Here is a 16,207-nt window from a genome sequence, read left to right on the forward strand (position 1 = left end):
GGCTCAGCAGGCACCTAACTGCCATGCCTGAAACTATTCTTGCACTAAGGGTGGATAACAAGATAAAAATCATGTGCCATGACTGTAAAACCATTTCTTTTTAGATATGTATATTCTATCCTCTCTCGCATCACCTTGCTGCTGACTTTCAAGAATATGACAAGAAACAATCAGGAAGGTACCAAGAGAACGAATAACGGCAAACTAGGAAACTCACCTATGTTTTCAGTACACAACTATGGGCTGAATTCAATTATATGGTTGTTTTGAGACAGAGTCTCATTTTGTAGCCCTGCCTGGCTTCAGACTCTCCTGTCTCAGTTTTTTAGAGGCTGGAATTTCAGGCTTGAGTCACCTTGCCTAGCTTAATTCTTTAACAGATTCTATTCCTAAATTAATCAAATATTGGTGCTTTTATTTATAAATCAGGTAAGTCTAGGAATCTGACACTGCATCATACATAAAGTCTTGTACCCCTTTTACACTGTCTTCAAAACAACTGGTTCAGACAATTTACTTAAAGTAACTAGCAGCACATTATATAAGAGCCTTACTATGTAAAGCCATAAAAGGTGAAAACTGTTTACTGTGACACTGTAGTCTCTGAAGTCCTGTGAAATCACGATATTGAAACCTAGGCCATATCATGCATGTTAACATTGTTGAGATGTTAAATCCATGGGGGATTTTGAAAAATGAGCAAAAGCTTCAATGTGAAAATCACCAACAACTGAAGACATAATATACAAAGACAGGCTCTACGAATGCAGGAAGTTCTAAGGGGCCTGCATGCCTTCCACTAAGAGCTTTGTCCCAATCTGGAATCACAGAAGATTTTATATCTATAAGAAAACGCCACAGGATAGTATATGTCATTAAAAAATTAATTTTTATTCTGTGCATATATGTTTTGCCAGCATGTATGTATGTATGTATGTATGTATGTGTACCACATGTATGTCCCGTGCCCATGGGTCCAGAAGAGGGCACTAGATCCCCTATAACTGGAGTTACAGGCAGTTGTGGGCTACCATGTGGGTGTTGGGAATTGAACCCTGCCTGGTTCTCTAAAAGAACAGCTCTTTAAAAAAAATAATTTATTTATATTTTATTTGCATTGTATTTTGCCTGCATGTTTATCTGTGTGAGGGTGTTAGATCTTTGAGTTATAAACAGTTGTGAACTGCCATGTGGGTGCTAGAATTGAACCCAGGTCCCCTGGAAGAGCAGCCAGTGTTCTTAACCACTGAGCATCTCTAGCAAGTGCTCCAACCCCTGAACACCCCCTCTCTCTGTCTCTGTCTCTCCCTTTGAGACAGGGTTTCTTTGTGTGTCCTGGAACTCTGTAGACCAGGCTGACCTTCAACTCAGAGATCTGCCTGCCTCTGCCTCCCAGGAGCTGGGATTAAAGACATGTGCCACCACCACCGGCTCTGAATCGTCTCTTAAGCCACTAGCATATGCCATTTTTAAACCAAATATAAAAATAAGACTAAATTGCAAACACCATCTGAATGTATGTCAACTTCCTCAAGACAGAAAATAGTGAGGTTAATATAATTTCAAATTTTTGCTTTTTTTTTAAAAAAAGATAGGATCTCACCTATGTAGTTCAGTCTTTCTCTAACTTCATATCTTCCTGCCTCCGCTATCTAACCACCAAAGTTTAGATGGCATTTAAAGTAAGATTATACCAGCTAAGAAGACAAATAGTAAAGCTAATACCCACCCTCCCCCCTTTTAATTCAAAACTAGGATATTTCCCTCTAAAGCCCTTTGATTATCCTGTATAACATAAACATCATCAGCAAGATGTAGAGACATCTCCATGTAGCACATCTGGGCAGTTGTGAGCCTGCCTACCATTGCCTTCCCTCAGCCCCGTCCAACTGTACATCCTGTGCTACAAAAGCCCATGACAAGCTGTCAGCCTACAGATGGCACAGAGGACGTCATACCTCAGTTGAACCATTTTTCCATTTCAAAAGTTCCTGTTTGAGAAGCTGCCTCCAGCTAACTAACTGTGTTTCTGGGCTGAGCAGCTAACACTCGGTCTAGCAGCAGTAACTGAGCCTGAAAGCATTCCTGCTAGGACAAAGGAGATTGTGTAACAGTTTCTCCCACTACAATGGAAACTTGACTTGGCAAATGTGGAATGCTCAGTGCTAACTGCTTTAAGACAGTTGTGCCCTTCATGTCTGAATTAAACTGAGCTTATCACATGATGTTCCACTAAAGCTCTTTAACCCTGATGGCAGGCATCTCTGTAGTTCACATAAACATGCTTATGTAAAGGATCAGGGCTACAGCACAGAAAATGCCCACTTTGCTATTTGTCTTATGGTCTGTAAGAAAAGAGAAAGGACAATGTATAGTCTTTGCTACATTTTAATAATAGTAGGTTTTATGGGGTTAATTTTTAGGTCTAGTCAGCAACATCAGACAGAAGGTACTGAGTACTATCCACGGTACACAGTACTGACACAGGGTACAGAGTACTACCTAGGGTACTGATTACTCCCCAGGTACAGAGTACTGCCCAGGGTGCTGAGTACTCCCCAGGTACAGAGTACTACCCAGGGTGCTGATTACTCCCCAGGTACAGAGTACTGCTCGGCGTACTGAGTACTCCCCTGGTACAGAGTACTGCCTAGGGTACTGAGCATTCCCCAAGTACAGAGTACTGCCAAGTACCTTAGACCCTTCACATGTCCCAGAGATGTGGCTCTTGCCCCTTGAGGAGCTTACAGTCTTGGGATCCACAACTCAAAGTTTAGGAGTCGGACAATGAGTTAATTTAAGGCAAATTCTACATCCCTTAGAGCTACTGTAGACGGAATTATTTCAGCATTTGGAATTAATCTAATCAATATTAATTTGGTTGTGGATTCTTTTCATCCATCCAATAAACTGTGGCCTAGTAGGTGCTGAAAGCGAAGACTAGATCTCTTGAAGGGCAAGGCTAAAATATCACTGAGATTCCTTACTTGAAGAAGCAAATATTGAATGGTGTGGTGGAATTATACTACTTAAAAACAGGCCCAGTGTTGACAGTGCAGTCTCCTCATGCACTGCTCACTGAAAAGTGAATATTAAAATATGTGGGTTCTATGTCTCACCCACAGAAAGCCCCTCACAAATCTTAATGTTCTATGTAACAACATCATGTGCTCTCAAAGTCTTATTTTGCCTTGTTACATCAAAAGTAAATAGTCAATTTAAAATAAACTAATGACCTGCATATTTTCAAAAGGAATGAATGACTGTATATCTAAGTAGGAAATAAATGGCAATTATGTCTACCTATATTAAAAAAAATAAACTATCTTTCCAGATTTTGCATACTAAGGAGAGGTATGCGGTCTTAAGGTCTCACAATGGGTTGTCAGGAAAGCAGCAGTTATCCGCAGTATCTTAACATCTAACCCAACTCTCCCGAAATGATGCAGTTTAAAAGATATTGTAAACACATTTAAAGACCTGGAGTTGTTCTGAGATGGTTCCAACGTTAACCCTAAAAATCTACCAGGAAGAAGAGCAGAATGACAGAGAAGAGCAGATAGTCCACCTGACTATACACGTGCTCACTTCAGGAAAACAATCTGGTCATCCGGGGAACACCCCACGTGGGATTTTCATCTGGCCAGGGCACACTTTCCATGCAGGAGATCTATGGCATTCGGCTAGGCCACTTGTAAAGAGTACCTATAAGCTTCCAGACAAACTTTTCTGGGCAATGTAGCTAGTCCAATTCCTCTCAGAGCAATTCTACCCACCTCAACTCAGAGTGTGACATTCAAGCCAGAAGAGCATACTGGAGGAAAAGCGAGCAGAAATGTAAACTCTAGCACATTCTTATTGCTGCATTGTCTGAAGTTCAGCACATCGACCACAACAGTACTGTCTGGGAAGTAGGGGGCAAGTAGTGGTGATGAGAAAATAGACAATTAATTGCACAATTAATAGAAAAGTAAAAATGTTTCAAAATCTACAATAAACCTGTATCCAAAGGATAGGTCAGTGATGTGCTGAACTTTTGAGTTCGGGGGTCCGGCTTTGCAACAGACTTGTGGGCCAGTTGGCATGGGTAGGGCTCAATTGCTGCCTGTGAAGAGTGATATGCTACACGGATTTATGATGGTTTCGGAGTGGTAAAATTCACACAAGTTCCAGGTTATTTGTATCAGGATCATTCCTTGTGCAAAGTTTGATGTAGATGAAGATAAAGTGGTTTCTTGGTCAATAATTGTAATTTTTTTCTTTTAAAGTCAGTGGGTTTCTTGTATCTGGAACCACAACAGAAAAAAATTATTGTTTAAAATACTGATTGACCCCCAAATTCCATTTTCCATGCCCAAAACTTACAATTCTATTACAATTGGCCCAGGTTTAATTTCATCCATCTCCATGAAAGCAAAACACTTGGTGCTGGTAAACCTCTTTTTAGGCTTGTAATGTTTGAACTCAAAGAAGATGGCCGCACCTGTGAAATTGAAAGATACATAATCCATAGGCAGCACCTTCTATGTTAATTAGCTTTCTTTCCTCACCAGAAATATATAAACAAGGAATGGTCTATGTAAGCCACAAAGTAACCTTCCAGTATGCCAAGGTATCCCAACTTTTTCTCTAACATTTCTCCATGTCAACTGACCCTACAACATCCTGAGCAAGACTGCTTCAAAAACAAATCACTAAAGAACATGGGATAAGGCTAAGATGGTTCCGTGGTTAAAGCACTTGTCATGCAAGTGTGAGGACTGGAATCCAGATTCCTCAGAACCCATGTAAACGGCAGGAGACTGTGATGGCCTGCCTGCAATTCCAGAACTTGGAGGGAGGAGTCAAAATTCCTGAAGCAAATTGGTTAGCTATACTGTATCAGTGAGCTCTGGGTTGAGAAACATGTCTCAAAGACTAAAAAAGAGTATAGCCTTGGACCTCAACATTCATATGTACATACACGTTGGTATACCTGCATACACGTGAAACCCCCCCCCCCCCGCAAACTCATGCACACCATTGTGCTGGATAGTTTTATGTCAACTTGACATAAACTAAGGTCACCCTGGAAGAGATAATCTCAATTAAGAAAACGGCTCTAAAAGGTTGGGTTGTAGGCAGGCCTGTAAGGCATTTTCTTAGCTAAGTGATTGATTGGGGAGGGCCCAATCATCTCTGGTCTGGTGGTCCTGGGTTTTATTAGAAAGCAAGGTGAAGCTGGGTGGTGGTGGCGCACGCCTTTAATCCCAGCACTCAGGAGGCAGAGGTAGGTAGATCTCTGTGAGTTCGAGTCTAGCCTGGTCTACAAGAGCTAGTTTCAGGACAGGCTCCAAAGCTACAGAGAAACCCAGTCTCAAAAAAACAAAACAAAAAGAAAGTTAAGTAAGCCATGAGGAGCAAGCCAGTAAGCAGCACTCCTTCATGGCCTCTGTATCAGCTCCTGCCTCTAGGTTCCTGCCCTCTTTGAGTTCCTGTCCTAGTGTCCTTTGATAATGAATAGTGATGTGGAAGTGAAAGCCAAATAAACCCTTTTTTCTCAACTTGCTTTTTGGTCATGGTGCTTCATCACAGCAACAGCCCACCACACACAGAGAAATTTCAAGATGAAACAAATTCAGGAACAGGAACACAGTCCACAGAGTAGAGTGCTAGGCAGACTAAGGTCCTCTTTCAACATTTAAGCTCAACCAGTTTTGCTTCCTCCTGAACAAATCCCTAAATCCAAACAACACAGGTAATGCGCTATTAAATGTTACCTAACCCTGCGTTAGAGTCCCAAACTGCTGACGTAGACATCAACACGTGCTATGGAAGGAAGGGTGTAAAGGCAACAACAAGCATTTGTGAGGATGGTACACAGTTACACCTCTCCAAGACCAACGGATAAGCTCTTTACCCTGAAGGGAAACCCACTTAGGATTAGGGAAATAAATTACCAGTGGGGGTGGGGTGGGGAGGGTGCTGGATCCTGTCTTTAAAGACTGAAACAGACATCTATTTTAGTGACAATATAGTTTCTAAGTGATGAAGTTTAACAATGTTCTGAAATGTGTCAAAAGTTCTGGCACTTGGGTGCAAACAGAGCATCTCACAAAACAAGCGAAAATGCCCAGTCACTCAAGACACATCCAGAGAGGGAGAAACGGGCACACTTACCCTGTACTTCCTCACACAAGAGCATCAAAACAGTTGGGCTACTGGGGACCAATTTCCCTAAGTATAGGACCCTATCAGATCCACACTGGTGTAGCATCTCTTCTCACTCCTACAGCAATAGGAGAAACATCTAATTATCAGATCACTTTTCTTACTCTCTTCAGTCAGGGAACACATTTTCTCATGATGACTGTAGAAAGCCAAAGCATTAGCAAAGCTATGCTTGGAAGTCCAAACATCTCACTATTATTCTTACTTATCTGCATTATCAGAAAACAAAATGTGATGACAGAAGTCACAAAATGATCCCACACTAGTTCAGAATTATAAATAATAAAAGAGTTATTTCAGGAAAAACTTACAGATTGCTATCCTAGATAGCAGTAATTTGCACAAACAGGAACAGAGTCTAGCAGCCAGAAGCAGGAGCGGGCACACACTTTACAACTGCTTTTAGAGTATCAGAGACCACACTCAAGTGGGCTGGTACCTTAAAGGCTATTGGCTGAAGGAGTGAAATGTGCTTCCAGAGCAAAAATGTTTACTGCAGTCTTGTATGCAGAGTTCTGTATCCCACATATTTGTTAAAAATGTAAAATTAGGATATCCTAAGATGATTGAAAGGCTTATAACCATGAGAGTTCATTGGAATTAGCATTACTTAGAACTATATTGACTAAAATTAAGTTCAAAACCAGAGAAAAGGAACAATGATGTTCTTAATATAGTTCAAGGATTTATCAGCCATCAAGAAAGAAGTTAGCCCAAGGACCACCACTGTCTTCCTTCACATCACAAACTGGTCTCAAAGCAACAGGAAGGCACATTCAGAGTTGCAATCTCTTCCTTATGTACCCAGCACCCCGATACATACCCTTCTAACCCAGGGAGTTTCAAGTTCTGGAGTCTATCAGAATGATTTGGAGGACTTTAAAAGACACACCATGGCTGTGTGTCTGCACCATGTTCATCTGTCAGGGGTCAGGGGCTGCCCTTGCCACAGTCTTGTATTTGAAAAGTATCAACACTACAGAGTCTGCAGGAACTGTTTTAAAAGCACTCACTGCACACACACTTCCTACAGAGCTTGGCATCTCAAACTGCAGCTGAGCCTCAGTGAGATAAGGAACTTGAAGGCTTCTCTGTAGAGAATACCAACAGGTCAGGGGCAAATGGAACTGCAAGTGTTTATTGCTAAGACCTGTGCTAGGCTGGCAATGCGCTTCACTGTGCTAAAAGGTGGCTCTTTCTTTTTCTACCTTCCCACCAATAAGCTGCCAAATTCTGGTACTTTTCTACTCAGTGTATCCAAGTGGAAGGAAGGGAGCAGAACATCATCAGGAGTTCTAGCTTCCCCTACTCATCAGAAAGAGAAAAACTGCCATACATCCATGTGCATATGTGAGTGCGTGCGTACGACGTGTGTGTGTGTGTGTGTGTGTGTGTGTGTGTGCAGCAAGCACAAGGTTAATGTCAGTATATTCCTCAGTTGGTTTCCCACATCACTTTTGAGACAGGATTTCTTCTTTTTTCCTATTTTGGCTTTTCAAGATAGGGTTTCTTTGTAGTTTTAGAGCCTGTCCTAGAACTAGCTCTTGTAGATCAGGCTGACCTTGAACTCACAGCATCTGCCTGCCTCTGCCTCCCGAGTGATAGGATTAAAGGTGATTAAAGGATTAAAGTGAGTGTCACCCCTGCCTACAGGGCGTTCCGCAAAATGCATCATTTTGACCTGCTGCAACATTTTTCTGAATGACAGGTGTAACTTCCTACCATACCTTTGTTTCACTGATCCACTTGCCAAAAACAAAAACCTTTCATAGACTATATGGAGAGTTAGAGTGAAAACAAGATCTCAAAATCCCTCCGAGAGGGTAAATTTTTACAACTTCTACTGATGGGGAACCTCCGTCAGCCAATAGCCTTTGAGAGGCTTACCAGGTTGGGTGTGGCCTTGTGAGCCACCACCACCTGGCTCGAGACAGGATTTCTTACTGAACGTGGAACTAGCTTGGCTGAGTAGCAAACCTCAGCTGTCTTAATCTTCCAGCACTGGGAAGCTGCCATGCCTGGTTTTTACACAGGGGCAGTGGACCTACTTCAGGTCCTCCCACTGAGTCATCTCTCAGGCCTAAATTTTTACTATTAAAGAACATTATATTCTAGTGTCATTATACAACCAGATAACACACCACCTAATTTCAACATTTAAAAAACATTACTATTTGGATTTCTTCAAATCAACTAACCAGGTGACACTGACTTCTGCCAGATGTGGACTATGATGGGACCACTGTGCATACCCTCCCAAATGAGTGCTGTTCATAGAAAAAGAAAGATTATGGTCACAAACCTTTGGTTAATTTTTCAACATGTTTCTGGAGCTCAATGTCCACATTAAAATGAACATATGTATCTTCTTTTCTTGAAGCCACAGGAGTGTCCTGCACAGGAGTTAAATCTATGCCATTCAAATCTAGAGAGAAACAAGTTTCCACTTAGAGGCAGTCACATTAAGGGCACCATTTCATGCGGAGGTGAGATTGGGGAGGGATTCTGGGGCTCACAAGGAGCCTCCCTGTATGAAAAGGGTCTTGGGAACTGCTGCTCTCCACGGCTGTGTGGGGGAGCTGAACTGAGAGGATGGGAACCCACAAAAGGGAAAACTAAGTTTGCAGAAGATCAAATTGGATCTTTAAGAGGGGAAAGAACTTCCTGTTTGTTGAGAGCACAGGCCATTCTATTACGTGCAGTAAGAACCTGGACTGAACATACTTTGCTATGTTTATGTGCTGTGGCCCTTGACCCCTATTTTGCAACACTGATCAAGGGCATGGCTGGAAAGGCCTTAGATGTAGAATGAAGACAGACCTCCTGCACTGCACACAGTCAGATGGGCACGAAAGCTGCCAAAAATTCCCTTTCATCAGTGAAGAAATTTCTACGTAGTACTTCCATCCTGCTTATATTTCCTAAAATATAACTGATTTACTACAACCAGATGGTATACTAAGTTACTGGGTATGGCTTTAATTTCCTGGATCCAGGAACCCTACTTAATCAAATTCTGCATTAGGCTTATTTAACAAATAAGTGTTTATATATTTATTATTCAACAAAGATGTCTTAGGAAACTACAGTACTTTGGTACATGTTATTATTGGAGTTCTCAAAAGATTTTTACACAAAATCCTGTTTCAGTTCAACAAACATGCAAAAGTAACTTAACATCTGCTACATACCATTCAGCATTTAATGTTTACTGAGTACCTTCCTGAATGAGTTATTTCATTTTGCAAATGATTTATAAACAATGTATGGAGTACAAATACTTTACACATTTGATAGCTATCTATGTTCTCAGCCTGTGGATCATGACTCCTTTGGGGGTGTCATACAACCCTTTCACAGGGGTCACATAGCAGATATCTTGCATAACAGATATTTACATTATGATTCATAACAGTAGCAAAATTACAGTTATGAAGTAGCAATGAAATAATTTTATGGTTGGGGGTCATCACAACATGAGCAAGTGTATTAAACGGTCGCAGCCTTAGAAAGGTTGAGAATCAATGCCTTAAAGTATTACCATTGTCAATCATGGCCTATGCTTATTAAAATTATTTTCTGTGGCTAAAGTCTTTTTTATTTTAATTGTTACTAATGAACCTATGGGTGTGAATTTATTTCTACAAGTAATTAAAGTAGCCTCCACTTATTTTCAGCCCACATCTGGTTCTTTGCTTAGCTTCAAACTGTAGTTTAATGTTAATCACTTGCATGAATTGTGTAACTATTTCTTGATAATGATGACTTTACCTTACTGATTGAATAATAACTGTTTTTATTAATTTTTTTAAAACAGGGTTTTGTCATGTGTTCCCCAAAGTTGGGTTCAAGTGATTCTCCTGCCTCAGCTGCTGGAAACTGAGATCACAGGCTTCAGTAGGCCTGACACTCAATAATTACTTTTAAAGACTAAGTGTTTTGAAAATAAAGCACTGTATAACAAGTATTGTATGTCAAGTATAAAGTACTGTGTACAGGGATAAAGTACTGTGTACACGGATAAGGTACTGTGTGACAGGGATAAGGTACCGTGTACAGGGATAAAGATCTGTGTACACAGATAAGGTACTGTGTACAGGGATAAGGTACTGTGTACAGGGATAAGGTACTGTGTACACGGATAAGGTACTGTGTACACGGATAAGGTACTGTGGACAGGGATAAGGTACTGTGTACACGGATAAGGTACTGTGGACAGGGATAAGGTACTGTGGACAGGGATAAGGTACTGTGGACAGGGATAAGGTACTGTGTGACAGGGATAAGGTACTGTGGACAGGGATAAGGTACTGTGTACAGGGATAAGGTACTGTGTGACAGGTATGGCAACAATAAAGAATTCAACCATATGGATTTTCTGTTAGGAACAGGAACAACCACACTTTCTAACTCTGATAACTTTCTTTACTGTTCTGCAAAGGCTCTCAGAGTCTGGACATATGGACAGACCCTCTCTTGGTTTCTACCTTCACCCTCCACTGCAGCATCCACCTTACAGAAACCTGCTGTAGGAATCAGAGGGCCAGAGGGCCAGAGGGCCGTTCAAACTACATTCCTGTGGAAGAGGAAGACTATTTCTAATTCTGTATCCTGGAAGCTGTCTCTGCTAAGGGGACTGTGCATGGTTAAACAGTTCCCTAGACGGGTCTGGAGCATGGAATACAAAAACAAAGACAGGCTCAAAAGCAAAAGTGAGTCTAAGCTACATATTTAAAAATATGTTTATTAAATCTATCAGAAGCGTTCACTGAAGGGGTAAGGATCAATTCCAGGGATTTCCTATCATTATAAAACGAATTACAATGAATTGTGACAGACATAGGCGCCACTCTAAGGACAACTACTCCAAGTGGAAAGCAGCATGACCTCTGCAGAAGGAACACCACACCCAGAGCTCCTCACCCTTCACGCTGACGGTAATGTAGGGATCGATGCACTGCCCAGCATCTTTCAGACCGATTTTCTCAATTCTGATGGTGAGTAACGTCATCCCTGGTTCTGAGGGCAACCGTGGCAACAGAGTACCTGACAACAGAGAAACCAGAGTAAAAATCAGGCTGCCGATAATTCCAGAGACACAGACTTCCTTGTAACTTAGCAACCAGGCAGGCTTTTTTTTTTTTTTTTTTTTTGCTTTCAAGCACTCTCAAACACCGTATCATTCCTTTTTTTGTTTTTGAGGATGTTCTTAGGTTCCTGAGTATGGAGATTATAGGCAAATATCATCACACCTAACTTAGTGGTATTCTCTGTGAACAAATACTTAGTTATACGTAAGATAAATCTGTACTCCATACTTCACAAACACCATAAATAGAATTATTTAGGCAAGCATATTAAAAATTCATGTTAAGCTGCCACAAAATTGATAATATAGCAATCCACATAATACATATATTCAGTATACTTGTAAAGATATACCTTATATCTCAATATGAACTTGTAGAAAAAAACAACAGTTTTGAAGTATTTTCTGTTATTCTGAAGCTTGAGAAGTTTGAGAGTAGACCAGAAAATCCACCAGTTACTACTAATTTATAGTTTAATATTCAGAGATTCAATTATTAGGTAGATTATTAAAGCCTAATTTCCTATCTATTCCTCATCCTATTGTGCATGATGTATTCTTAGAAGTTAGTACTAGAGGAAATGGCAGCATAAAACTGTAAGAGCAATTCACCAATTAAAGTTTTAAAGCTAGAAGACTGGGCTGGAGATATGGCTCAGTGGGTAAGTGTGCTTTCTCTGCAAGCTGACTTTGAATACAGAACATCTGGGTAAAAAGCTGGACATGCTTGCACTTGCCTGTGACTTGAGCATTAAGAGTACGGGGGAGAAAGGCAGAGGAGTCCCAATCTCAAATGCTGAGATTCCAGTTCAGACTCTGTCTCAAAGAATAAGGTAGAGGCTGCTGCTGAATACACTCCACATCACTCCACATTCTGCTCTGGTCTCCAAGTCTGTGTGCATGGCTTAGGTGCATGCACTAGGCAAGCATACACTACACATAGACCATGCCCCCCGCCCCCGCAAAGAAACTAAAACCTACTCAAAAGAGAAGAGCACCCCAACCCTCAAAAAAAAATTTTAAAAAAAGGTAAGTTTTAACCCAGCGTGTGTGCAGAAGTTAAACAACTTTCAGATACAACACTTATATAGGATTTGGCTGGTATCTTTCCTTTCTATTCAACAATGTGCTTGCTACCCTACTTTCAACAATGAAGAATCCAGAGAACAAGATTCAGTACCTTCTAAAATGAACACCTGATTCATTCAGTGAACAGGTGTGAGGAAACTGGGGGGTGGGGGGGATAATGAAAATGTAAACTGGAATGTGGTCATGGATGCCACTTCATAAATCTAGAATTTATAAATTCTAAATAGATTCTTTATAAATCAAGAATCAACAAATAGTAGGCAAACTTTATATGAATACTATAATAATGCTATTAAAAATAATTGTTTTAAGATGTGTTAACAATTTTTTGGTGGGTTTGGTGTTTGTTTTGGGGGACAAGGACTTATGTAGCACAGGCTGACTCACATTCAAGGCAACCCTTCAACCTCAGTCCCCCTGTGCTAGATTATAGGAGCAAAACACCACACCAGCTCCTAATCTTACTCCCTCATTTAAATACCAAGACAACACAAAAGTAAGAGTGAGGGATGGCCTTCACTGCAGTATTTCATTAACAAAACTTAATGGGACAGGAGAAATTGTGGACATATACACAAAAATTCACGACTGTCTACACTGTCTTTGACAGTCCGATGACAAATACAGACACCTATAGTACGAGTGCTTTTCACTGGACTCAGACACAAACTTCAGAAAGGTAAGAAGTACCTTTGAAATTTTATGAAAGAAATGGGAGTACTTATAATTAGTTGAGTTCTTCTACAAAAAAGGTTCATGCAATTATATAAAATTTATTAGATAAATAATGAAATTTATGCCCTAATTCTTCTGTTAATGGACATTTGAGTTATCAACTTTTGATTTTTTAATACTACTATACACACAGTGGTGAACATATTCTCATACAAACTTCTCTGAAACAGGAATTCCTAAGTCACATGGTCTCTGCTAATGTCATCAGCTCCTACCATGGATGTTCCATTTCTGTCCCTACCAATAGTGCAGTAGAGTGGGTACTGTTGTGCTACATGGGCACTTTGTTTGTCAGATGCTTCACTTGAATCAACTTAGGTGTGACGAGGCACTGACCTCACTGGAACTTGTATGGTCTCTGATGGCTAACAGTGTGTCACAGCTTTCTATTAGATCATGGTTTTGGATTTTCTCCTTCCTGAAGAGGGTGTTCAATTATTTTTCCCACATTTCTCTTGAAATGTCCTTTATTTAAGTCGTAAGAGATTTCTAATACATTAGAAAAAGTTCTGGTTGCATGTCTTATAAACAGCTTAATAGTGGCTTTTCTTTTAAAAAGCATTATACTGAAACATAAAATATACATTTAAATGTCTACATTTTAAGTGCAGATTGCTGAATTTCACCAGCAGCAGCGGAGCAGGACAGACATAACGGCATGCCAGGGGCACCACAATGCTTCCACACCTATCAGACCTCTACTCTTCTTCCAGAAGACAGTCAGCACTGCTGCTGCCAGGCTGCCAGAAGGACTGCTCTGCAATGGCATCTCCCACAGTCAGATTTCTTAATCGCTTTCTTCATTCACAGTTTGTGCTTTTAAAAAAGCCTACAGAAAAATATGCTTAACTAGCAGGGCTAGAAATGGCTTGGTGATTAAGGGCACTGACTGATCTTCCAGAGGTCCAAGCTTTGATTCCCAGCAACCATATGATGGCTCAACAACTGTCTGAAACTCCCGTCCCAGAGGACCTGATGCCTTCTTCTGGACTCCAAATGCACTGCATGCATATAGTATGTGTACAGTCAAACTTGTAGGCTAAACAACCAATATACAATAAAAAAAAATGAAAATTGTGCTTAACTCAACATTGGTAGTGGCAAGCACTCTGTATGTACTAGACATGCATATGGTGCATATACATACATGTAGGCAAAGCACTCACACATGAAAGTTTTTGAAAATTGAATAAATCTAATAAAATTAAAAAATATAGAAATAATCATGTCTTCAAAAGCAAAACAGACCAGAAATAACATCTTGTACGCAAGAAGGCATGTCAGCAGCAACAGCTACTATGTGTATGTAATTTCCCTAAAGTTATTTATAATCACAGGGAGAAAAGATCCTTATCCAAGCTCTTCCACAAATAAAAACCAACTCACTATATCCTTCATTCCTAGATGAAGGTAGTGCTCCAGTATCTGCCCACCTGGGCCTAGTTATACCAACCACAATTTGGCTAAAGACTGATTATATAACACAGAGACAGGCTGATACTGCAGGATCAAGACAAAGCTTGGCTTGTGGCTGGTGCTATGGGATAACCCCTCTGTATGCTGTGAATATATTTTATACCATTGGTTAACAAAGAAGCTGATTTGGTCAATAGCTAGACAGAACAGAGCAGGACAGGAAATCCACGCAGAGATATAGGAAGAAGAACAGAGTTAGGGAGACACTAGCAGTCACTGGGGAAGTAAGATGTGAGTTAAGAAGCCACAAGCCTCATGGTAAAATATAGACTAATAGAAATGGGTTAATTTAAGTTGTAAGAGCTAGTTAATAAAAAGTCTGAGCCATCGGTCAAACAATTATAATTAATATTAAGCCTCTGAATGATTATTTTCTAAGCAGCTGCGGGGGACCAATGGGCGGGAGAGAAACCAGTCCAGCGGGACCAGGTGAGACAGAGAAAAGCCTCTGGCTACAGGCTGGCACTTGGGATCTTGGATCTGATGAGGATTTCTATCTGTCCTGCTCATCTTACAATACCTGAACTATGTGAGCAGTATAGCTTGTGCTGAACACTTTTTCCTTCTGAAACCTGTAATTTTGGTCTATAGTAGGTAGAAAATGACTCTGTGATCAATTAACAACAGCAGCTGTGTGTGCTAAATCTCTAAGCAGACATTTCACCTTTCACAATGCTATCACAACTTGATACAGTAGGAATTAAATTCTGCCTATGTGGCTGGCAGCACAGGGAAAGGGGCTTTGGACTCTGCACCCATTTTCCTCTGATTTGGTCCATATGCCTTTTCCTTTGGCTAATTTTGCTCTTGTGTTCTTGTGCATAGCTTCTAGCTGTGAGTCCTGGTGAATCACTTAACATGTGTTCTGAGAACCACTAGTGCAGAGGACCCTTTCACACTGTGTGCTGAGATAACCACGGACAGTGGTCTGGCCATGGAACTCAGCTTATAGTTGGCAAGGGCTCTGGAGAGGTTTCACTCTGTACTAGCAGACCAAATGTCCCACTGGATAAAATAGTGCATGTTCTGTGTAAGGATGCCCACCAGGAACTCTAGCAGAAAAAGAATCAGGAGGGCCTGCTCCAGCACCACCTTCTTCATCTTCTTCAAATTCCAAATTCTCTTCTTCACCAGGTGCTAAAATTCGTCTACATGGAAGAGAGAGAGAGAAAAAAACTAAACAATGAGCTAGAATACTTAATACACCAACAAGGACTCGCAGCTGTTCCACAGGATGCTGAGTATTATAAGAATTTAACATATTGTTACCAGTGTTGGTGTCAATCATACCAAAGATATCAAATATAACTGAAAAGTGGGTATAAAGAAGACAGTAAGAGCAGAAGATGAATATAAACACTTATTTACCTTAATGGGACAGGCTGAACATCAAATGGGAATTCTTTATTATATGTAAGAATATTCTTCAGGACTGCAATAAAAAGACAAAGAAACATGAATTCTTCCTTTTTCCTTTTTTCTTTTTTAATTTCGAGGCAGGGCTTCTCTGTGTAACTTTGGAACTAGCTTTTGTCCTAGAGCTTGTTCTGTAGACCAGGCTGGCCTCGAACTCACAGAGATCTGCCTGCCTCTGCCTCCTGAGTGCTT

General features: G+C 40.6%; 1 protein-coding gene across 1 annotated transcript in view; it reads right to left on the minus strand.

Annotated features, from left to right (window-relative positions):
- Nucleotides 1-2,372: 2,372 nt before the first annotated feature.
- The window catches only part of Aida (axin interactor, dorsalization associated), a 36,577-nt gene continuing 22,742 nt past the window's right edge, over nt 2,373-16,207 (minus strand). The window contains exons 5-10 of the mRNA XM_048439532.3: nt 15,968-16,031; nt 15,644-15,747; nt 11,134-11,256; nt 8,513-8,635; nt 4,366-4,483; nt 2,373-4,286 (exon numbers count right to left, since the gene is read on the minus strand). Of these exons, the coding sequence (XP_048295489.1) occupies nt 4,190-4,286; nt 4,366-4,483; nt 8,513-8,635; nt 11,134-11,256; nt 15,644-15,747; nt 15,968-16,031 (629 nt within the window). The 3' untranslated portion in view covers nt 2,373-4,189. The remainder of the gene's footprint in view (nt 4,287-4,365; nt 4,484-8,512; nt 8,636-11,133; nt 11,257-15,643; nt 15,748-15,967; nt 16,032-16,207) is intronic.

The sequence above is a fragment of the Myodes glareolus genome, chromosome 5, assembly GCF_982192425.1.
Source record: "Myodes glareolus chromosome 5, mMyoGla1.1, whole genome shotgun sequence".
Lineage (NCBI taxonomy): Eukaryota > Metazoa > Chordata > Mammalia > Rodentia > Cricetidae > Myodes > Myodes glareolus.